General features: G+C 38.3%; 1 protein-coding gene across 2 annotated transcripts in view; it reads right to left on the bottom strand.

Annotated features, from left to right (window-relative positions):
- Positions 1–7,132: 7,132 nt before the first annotated feature.
- Positions 7,133–10,001, bottom strand: part of adissp (adipose secreted signaling protein) — a 34,074-nt gene continuing 31,205 nt past the window's right edge. For both annotated transcript variants that reach the window (XM_061031895.1, XM_061031894.1), the window contains exon 6: positions 7,133–8,979. In XM_061031895.1, the coding sequence (XP_060887878.1) occupies positions 8,879–8,979 (101 nt within the window). In that variant the 3' untranslated portion in view covers positions 7,133–8,878. The remainder of the gene's footprint in view (positions 8,980–10,001) is intronic.

The raw sequence follows: 10,001 nt of genomic DNA, 5'->3' as shown, positions 1-10,001 counted from the left end.
TGCAAAGAGGCAGAAACACTTTCATTCACACTGGGCACAACTTCACTGCATTTAAAATCAAACTAGACTGAAATGATCAATATTTCCCCATGAAACATAAACACAGAAAATGCATGTTGAGGTTTCTTATCGCAAATGTTTTTCACTGAACATGTCAGTCATTGTGGCTTCTATCTGTAAACAGAAAGTCTTTAGTTACATGAGTGTTTTTACAGCAATGTTCACCTGCTTTGAATTTGAGTCTTCATTTTTTAAAAGCCTCACACAGCCCAGAGTTTTACATCTCTGTGTCTGAATCTGCCCTGTAAGGATAGGGGATGAATTTGGGGACAATACAACATTTAAAAAATATATATAATTTTGACTTTTTCCAGGGTGCTAAAAACAGCTATGAAATAAAAAGAAACAGAGTTTTTGATTTAAACTCTTATTTCCCTTTAGATAGACTGTATGTATGTCTCGTTCAACCTAAATGATAAAACACATAATAAATAAATAAATAGCCCCGTTTTTTGAAGACATTATAGAAATCCAGCACACAGTATTAAATGTGTAATCCAAAAGTCTATTAATGAAAATGCCTGAAATAATGAGCTGTAAAAAGATCCCATGATTTGGTTCTAACATTATGAAAAAAAAAAAAAAAAAATACTATTTTCTGTCTTTTGGGGTGAAAATGTGTAAATTTAGTAAAAAACATTATCTGACAGATCCATTTGGAAAATAGTGCGCCGGCCTTTGACACCCCGTATTTGCGACCCTCTTCATATTGTTTAAAGAGTAAGGACTGCATGCAACGCATTACACTTTACTTAAGTTCAACAATATGTTGAATTAGTGGTTCTTAACAGGTGGGTCGGGACCTAAAAGTGGGCCGCAGAGCAGTTGTCATGGGTCGCTGCAAAACAAAATTGTATGAAAAAGTCCATGAAGTCATTTCCAAACTGCACACATTTTTCATTTTAATAAATCTGACTGGTTGGGGGGAGATCAGAGATTTTTGTCGCAGGTTCTCTTCATGGAGTTGGTGGTGGGTCCTGAGGGTCCTGAGGGTCCTGAGGCTAGACCATGTTGAGAACCACTGTTTTAATTAAATGGCTGAAAATGATCAATATGAATTGAGGTATGATTTTTTTTTAACATTCAACAGGTGTTCCTGTTCATGTGTCCACCCCTCTCTGCATGACCGAGTGTTGTATCTGTGGTCGTGCAGACCCTCCCGGCTCTTAGCTCCCTGCGGCCACGCCAGCCTAAAAAAGGAAGTTTCTCTTTGTGTTCATACACTCTAAATATTCTACATGAATGCAGACTCCATCTTTTTTTTTTTCTTTCTCCTCTCCAGCAGTTGTGTGTTGATGTTGCAGCTTGTAGTTTGTTGTGATTGTGAGATAATTTCAGTGTAAGCAGTGACTGAAACAATGGCTGGAATTTCCTCTTCTTGTGTACAGGTGAAGCATCTTTGAAAACAGTGGGGTGGAAGAAGAAAAAAAAGAAGAAGCAGAAAGCTGGATTATATAATTATAGTTTAGCAGTGTGTGTTTTTTTTCTTTATTTTCTTACAGAGGCCGTAATTATAGGTCTGAGGCGCGGCTCGTTACTCCTTTCAGCGTCTCTAATCTCACCCAGGAAGAATAGAAACTGTCAATCACACGCTGCACTCAGCAGAGAGACAAGAGGGGACTGATTGCTGCTGCTGTGCTGAGACACACACACACACACACACACACACACACACACACACACACACACGTTTCCTTCCTTCTCTGCAGTGTTTTTGTCTTTCCAGGCTCCCTGTCTTTATTCATGCACGTCCAAAACCTCTAAAAAAAAGATTACATTTCACACGTTTTAAAACTTCTGTAAAATATTCACCTTTCATTTCTTAGCTGTTGTAAAAAAAAGGAAAAAAAAGAAATGATCTATGATTATTCTAACATCTGGAGGTAGATTTCTGTGTGTGTTTTGGCTGCAAAATGTGTCATCCAGTAAAGCCTTCTTCATGGACTGACGCCTCTTTTTATATTGTCTAATGTATAGCCTAAAACAACCGAAAATAAGGATAAAAAGCTCAACCATGAAGCCTGCATTTGTGCTAAACAGGCAATATTGTTAAACCAGTATACAGCTAGTGGTGTTATGTACACTCACTGAAATATTTAAGCACCATTCGGAGGCACTCATGCTCTACTTTCCTTAAATATTTTTCCTTTTGTGCTACTTTATATTTCTACTCCACAACATGGAGGAGGTAAATGTCCTGTTTATACCTTTACTTAAAAGCTTGTTCCAACTATCTCCATCTTTTTTTTTACCTCCATTTTTTTTTTTATTACAACTTGAATATTATTCAGTGATAAGAAAGAAAAAGATGAGGAATATAAAGAGAAATAGAAGATCTTTGGATGGTTATATCACGACGTATCTCTCAGTATAATGTAAACTTGAGTTGTATGGAAAGTGATGCATTGCAGAGAGCCGAGATAAAAATGCTGATTAATGTTGTTGTGTAGAAAAGTGAAGACATGACTTGATTTCCTCATAATATTTTTATGCATGGTCTTAAAAATACGACTTTAATTTGACATGTTTTTAAGTTTTCTTTTTTAGTGGCCTCACTTCTTCTTCTTCTTCGTCTTCTACTACTACTTACTTTTTCTTCTTCTACCCCTGTAAAAGAGTGAGGCTCCTCTTTGATCTCACGTGAGGGGCTCTTAATTCAATTTTGCACATCCATCACTTCTCATTAACCACTCCTGGCATGTTAGTTTTTCTGATTAATTTCTCAGTAGGACAGACTAATGAGCAAGTTTTCCTTTTTTTTGAATCAGATTTCTTTGCCTCAAGGAGCTACAGTTTTGGTTTTTTTTACAAACATGATGCTCAGTCTGTAAAAATGTGTCATTGTTTGTTTTTCTGATGATGAAATCTAAAGTAATTCCTCCACATTTTCACACCACATTTCATTAGAATCACATTTCTGACATACCTAAATCCTGATTTCCCTCCATGAGAGCAGATTTCTGCTGCACATGATCCTGATGTGCAGAAAACCCTGGATATGTTCCCTGCCTGCATGCACGTGCCCACAGGCCAAAAGAGAGAGAGAGAGAAAATGTTTGTTTGCACCATGCACTGACTGCCTCATCTACACACACACACACACACACACACACACACACACACACACAACCCACCTCCACCACCCCCCGCGTGCGGCTGGATTGCGGCCTCGTGGAGATGAATCTGATCAATCAGATCAATCAACAGGGATTACAGTAATCCTGGAGGTCAGAGAGAGGGCACCGGGCCACTCAGAGTTCACACATCCAGCACGAGCTGCGTACAAATCTGTGCAGGAATGAAAAACAGACTCTTTATAAAGAGTCTAATAAAAACAAACGACTGGATTTTTCACAGTAAAATAATTTATTTAGGATTTCTAAAGTCGTTTTAAGAGATAGTTTAGCCTCTGACGATTTTATGACGCGTCTAGTTCAATTAAAGTCAAATTAAAAAGCACCGGAGGGATTTTTAATTATTGAAATTAATTCTTGGAAATGCGTTTTTATCGAATATTAAAAATGTGTAGCTGCTGCTGATGAGCTGAAAGCAGACGGATGTGTTTTTTATTTATTTATTTTTATACTATAGAGGGGAAGTTTACAGTTCACTGTGGACTGTTTAAGAAGATAAAAGCTTGATTTTGAAAATGAAGAAGATTCTCGCAGGACTTCAGTGACACAACTTTTACGCAGAATTCATTCGAGTTGATTCTCAACAGAATTACAAACCGGAAAACGAACATCACAGAAACGATGGTCTGGACAGAATTCGGCCTTTATGATGCAGATCCAAATAATAAACAGTTTCCAACTTCTTTACTTTCTTTCAGGGTCAGACTTGATTTTAGGCGATTATACTCACATTTTTTTTACACACTTTAGATGAGGAGACTGGAATCATGTTGCACAATTATACGACGTTTATGTTTTCTCTGAAGCAGATTGCACGAGACAAGTAAACAAACACTCATAATTAAAATTCAATGTCTGAAAAACTTCAGATTTTTTTGCAGAGTTTCTGCCAAATGTTGGCCTATTTTCAAACATCGATCTTTAAAAGTGGACAGTGATCTCTAAGTGCTGAAAATAAAATATTTAAAAACGTCCAGTCTTTATCTGAGGATCATTAAGAGCGTTTTAAGAGTGTGAACTTCTTTTAAAACAGTTTAGTTTTAAAGGCTTACTTGAACCACACTTTAATAAAAAAATAAGTAAAATAATTACATTTAACTAATTTAAATCAAAAGATATTTTTATTACAAGAAATAAAACAAAATGTAGGCTATAGTAGTCTATAAAGATAGCTTCTTAATATGTTTATTTTATTTTAAAGGAACAAAATATTTCGTTTGTTTTTGAACATTAAAGAGACTAAATTAAGATGATTTGAAAAAATATTAGTTTGACAAATTATTTTAAAACAAAGTCTTGATGAAGAACTTCCTATTTGTCTCTCTAAACCTCCAGCAGAGATCAGATAGATCGATATTTATTACAAACTGTTGGATAATTGAATACAGCTCATGTTAATGTTTACTATCACTGCACACCACAGTCAATGGCCTACACCACTAATCAACCTAATAATCTATATGAGCGTTTTGTGATCAACTCATTGCAAAATGTTTCGTCCCGAGTCCCGAATTTGAAGCATTTCTTTGATACAAACAGTTTTATAAAAAGTAAAAACGCAGTAAGAGACATATAATTATATTTACACGTCGCCTACAAATAGAACAACAGCGTAAAAAAGCGACGAAATTATAAATATTTCTTCTTCTTTTGTTAACAAAATATCTCTCCGCAGCCTCCCGCCATTATCAGCCTTTGAAAAAAAAAAAAGAGAAGAAGAAGAAACTACACCTCTCGATATTTGTGTTCATATTTGATGTTCTCATGGAGCAGCATTAACCTGTTTTGGTGGTTTCTGGACTCGAACATCTCGACAGGAGACGATCTTTGTGTGCTAATGCTTCCTCTAACTTTATGTCCATGAATCTTCTTCGACCATGTTTATGGCTTTCAACCAAACCTCCTTCAGACAGACAACGATCTGTTGTGTTTATTTTTGTTTGTGTTAAATCAAATGAAATCGTCATTGAACATGTTTGAGGGGAAACAATTTGTTGTAATGCAAAAGATTTGTTAGGCTACATAAAGGCTGGAGGTCCTCATGTGGACACTCTTAAATAAGGGCCTACTGCTGCTTTCCTGTTTCATTATATATATGATGTGTTATTGATTTTGTCAGGAAAATGTCATCTAAACATAAAGTATACCTGAGTCTGAATACTTCCTGTTGATAAACACTGTGAGGCCTCTTCCTTTATTTATTTTTTTGTCTCTTTCATTATCATCATTTTACACAACTTGAAAAGATGAATTCTCAGACCTGAATGAAGCTGGACGTAAGGACTCAGTTTGTTTTTTTAAACCCCCTTACAAGAACTTTTATCAGCACGTCTTTCCTGATTTTACCTGAACTTTCATTTGTATTTGAACTGAAATTAAAGTTTGTAATTTATCCTCATTCTGTGGACACACACTTTGTCATGTAATTATTATTATCCTCATTATCAATGCTCTGCTTCAATGTAAATACTAAAAAAAACGACCTCTTATAATAAACCTTCTGTTACATAATAAAATGACTGAACATGCTTCTTTTAACCTCCTCACATATAATCATGAGATTCATTAAAGATTCATTTTAATTCTTTTATTTAATGACCTTGTTTCATGTTTTTATGTGCTGTCCTGTAAAGTTGTCGATGTCTTTTGTGTGTTGTGTTTTTATGCTCTCTGTGGAAGGAAAATTCCCCTAAAGGGGCAATAAAGGTTTCATTCATTCATTCATGTTTACACTCCTCGCCTCTGCACCACCGTCTCATGTTTGCAGACATCACTTTAATGTTTGTACACAGAGAGTCAGATTCCTTGTTTGTGTTTACATACCTGATACACTAAAGTCCGAGTCTGAAAACGGACTTCTTTAATGTCCACACGCTCCATAATGAGACGTCTGTTTCATGGCTGGAGTCTCAGCAGCTGGTGAACCACAGTGTGTCTGTTTTTCAGTGACAATACAAAGTCTGAATCTCCTCTTCAGAGAGAGAGAGAAGAAAAAGCTTCTGTTCTGTTTGTCACTCTGGTGTGTAAAGTTTTAGTCTCACACTCGTTGCCACGTCTCACTCGTTATTTTTGTGCTGTTTGTTTGGAGCGTTTATATTTGACATCTTCGGGTTTTAATAAACGCTGCGGCTGAATTTACCTCTACAGATAATTTGTAATGCTTCACAAGTCAACAGGACGTCTTCACATCAGAGCTCCACTATCAAACTGCCCTGCTTATATACTACTAGAGTTTAATACTTCCATGTTTGTAGTAAATCAAAAGCGTTGAGTCGATGCTCAATTTCAGGAGCGGTTTCCTCCCAGACTTTTAGATTAAATCAGTAAGATGATGAAACTCTCATGAAAAATAAACCCAGAGTGAAATCATCAGAAGATTCCATTATTCATTTAATTCTCATGACTGGAATCTAGACATTAAGATGGAAGATAATGTACACAAACAGAAGATCAGAGGCCCTGATATTAATGGAAACATATCTTATTATGCTCAATATTTGTTTTTTGACTTTTTCTACTTTTAAGAAACTGGAGTAAAACGTTTTACCTTTTTCAGGAGCGCTGATATGAGGAGCAGCTTCTTTAAAAGTGAAACAAACGTCTTCAAGAGTTTTCAAACTATTTGTTGAATATTAATGAACGTAGCTCTGGAGCTGAGGCGTATTTTTATTTGGGGGAATTGGGAACAAAATAAAGCGTTTCCCAGAAACTTTTGTTAATCAGTTGTTGCTCTGTAAGCGGAGAGGATCTATGAGGTGTTGTGCTCTTGTCAGTTCATCTTCAGTGTCATGTTCAATTTTTGATGTCATTATTTCAAGGAACATGTTTTCATAACCTCCACTGGGTCACATGAAAAGAGATTTTGTAACAAGGGTTCGATCGGAGCAGCGGTGTGCAGTGCCACCTAGTGTTCAAAAAGTGAACTGACGCACAAACTGAAACACAAACTTTTATTCATCTTTTCACATTAAAACAAACAAATCACACACACACACACACACACACACACGCACACAGGGAGCAGATATCAACAAATAAACAGCTACACTCTGAATCTATCACCTACCGAAAGCTTCAGTTTTACACTAACAAGGAACAAACATTCTTTGACCTTTATTACACGCAGGCAAACATCGATTTAATCTGCACTACACCGAGAGAGAAAAGTCACACACAGAGTCGTCTCCTTTAAGGCTGATGGATCCAACAGGATGTCAAAAGAAACAAAAAAAAAACAAAAGTGTTGAAATGTGAAATCAGAGTGATGACAGGAAGGAGCCACATCATGGCACAATGTTTTTTTGTTTTTTTTTAAAGCGTGAATTAAAATAAAGAGCGCAGTGTCGGGTCGGCGTGTGTGACAGGAGCTACAGTAGAAAAAAAGAAGAAAAAAAAAACCACATCAGGCTCGAGTGAAATGACAAACAGTACAGGTTCAATGAAAGGCACTTGAGTTCTGTGTTCTGAAGGCTTCATGAAGTCAGAACAAAGACAAAGAAAGTAAAACCAACCGAGACGGATCGAACCCGTCCCAAACACTTTGAAGCAAGATTATGTTTCAATAATCTGAAAAAAAAAAAAAAAATGTCAGTCACACCTTCAAAGAGCCTCAAACATCCTGTTTGGTTGCATCAACGGTAGAAAAAAACAAAAAAAACAAATTTAGGCTATGATACATCGACGAAGAAAACACATCAACACACAAATAAAGATTTGAATCTACAAAGCTAAAAGCGAAGAGTGAGTCACACTTTGAGATCAATGTTTCACATCATCTGTTTGCATGCTTTGAGCCATTAGTGTCTAGTTTCCTCGTTATAATCCTGATGTCATGAATTCACACACGATCGCTGAGGATATGCAGAAAAGAGAAGTCGGGAGAAGTAATCAGGAGAGCACAAAAGAAAAAAAGGTTTTTAAATAAAGAAAAGAAAAATCATGAACTGCATGAAGCTTCACCTGTTGAAACAGTGAAGACGGACTCTTCCTTTAAAATGATGAACGAGACCACAGGAGGAGCATTACTGTCACTGGTCTGCAGAGCCCCCTTGTGGTTGAACAAAGACATTACAAATACATTTAACACCTTCCTCTTGTGAATCCTTCAGGCTCAATTCCAAACTATTTCAAGAATTAAAGAGCCCTTGTGTTCTCCCACTCAGTCATCCTTTTTTGGATACAGTTTGGACAGTTAACATGAGGGGGGGGGGGGGGGGGGGGGGGGGGGAGGGGGGGCTGAGAGATTTTAAAAAGGATCTGAGGCTGCACTGATCCAAAGAGCGCTGCTGCCCTCTGGAGGTCGAGTGAGGAAAGCACAGGCTGAGAAAAAAACGGAGAGCTGGAGGGCGTTGAGTCAACAAAAACAACAACAAACTCTCCATTCGGATGCTGATGATGAGGGATTTTTTTTTTTGTTTGTTTTGTAAATGTTCTCAGGAAGTAAAATGACCTTCTGAATCCCAAACCTGGACACTGACTCACTGTTTGAAACGTGGCACTAAGTCTTTTTTATCTTTACACTTTTGTATTCGGGGGAAAATGGGGTCAAAATGTAACTTTGAAGGGATGTGGGTCTATGATGGCAGAGGTGTGTGTGTGTGTGTGTGTGTGTGTGTGTGTGTGTGTGTGTGTGTGTGTGTGTGTGTGTGTGTGTGTATATTTGGGTGGAAGGACGACAGGATATTTTAATCGAAGCCCTGCCAGTCGCTCTGTTCAGAGTCGTACTCCAGCTCCACCCCGATGCAGCGAACTCCCTCCAGCAGCATGGGCGTACCGTGGTGACGGTCTGGGCGAGAGAGAGAGAGAGAGAGAGAGAGAGAGAGAGAGAGAGAGAGAGAGAAATAAACCTCCACACCTTTTAATACTTTTTCAACACAAGAAAGAAATGAGCTAAAGACTCTGTTGCATTGAACCGTTTTAGTCTCTTGGTCGCTCACAGTCTAAGGTAGGAGCTTTATGTTTTTCACACCAAGCCTTCTTCACATTCGCACTCCTCAACATTTCTAGAACGTTTCAGGCAGGCTGCACCCCGAAATCTGTTTTGGTTTTCCGAGATGGGCGTGACTTAAAATGACCAACGAGGAAATGTTGCAGGAAGCGACGAATCTGACGCTGTGATGAAAATGTTTTGCCTTTACCTCGACGCTGTGCGTCACTGCGAGCAGAAAGGAGTACTGAGCAGCTTCATACATGAGCGAAGATCTCACCGGTCGCTCGATATAAACATCATCACCCCCTCCCGCTCGCTCGCAGTGACTCTGCGCTCACACATCAGCTCAGCAGACATCATCATGTTGATGTTGGATGAGTTCTACAAGAAGACGTTAAATACACTTTAGATTAAGGGCGAGAAAGGTGAGCCTCTCTTTCTTCTCCAAGTTCTTCCAGAGATGCAGGAATGAGGATGATGTGTCCTTCTTTCCGTTTGTTGTTATTTCACTTTTATGGCGTAAGAGTAAACGGCTTTCTGTTCCGAGCAGAAAAGAAAAAGCACGTTTGGTACGAGCGACGAGGGTTCAAAGTGAAGCTTCAGCCTTAAAGGAGCCGAGAGGTTTGAGTCCTCATCAGTGCAGTGTGAAGACAGCGCGGGAGAGAAATCCTGACTGAGGCGCTCCTTGTAGGGCACAAGTCTCCCGTCAGCCCCCCCCCCCCCCCCCAGCCCCTCCCCCCACTGACTGCTTACACGCTTACAAAAGAACCTTAGTGCTGACGTCAGCAGTCCTGAAAGCTGCAGAGCACGACGTAACAAACAATCATTTAAAAATAATAAATCACAGCTGAGAGGAAACATTAACACTGTGTACAGAC

This window comes from Labrus mixtus, chromosome 23 (assembly GCF_963584025.1).
Source record: "Labrus mixtus chromosome 23, fLabMix1.1, whole genome shotgun sequence".
Lineage (NCBI taxonomy): Eukaryota > Metazoa > Chordata > Actinopteri > Labriformes > Labridae > Labrus > Labrus mixtus.
This window is presented reverse-complemented; position numbering and strand designations above follow the sequence as displayed.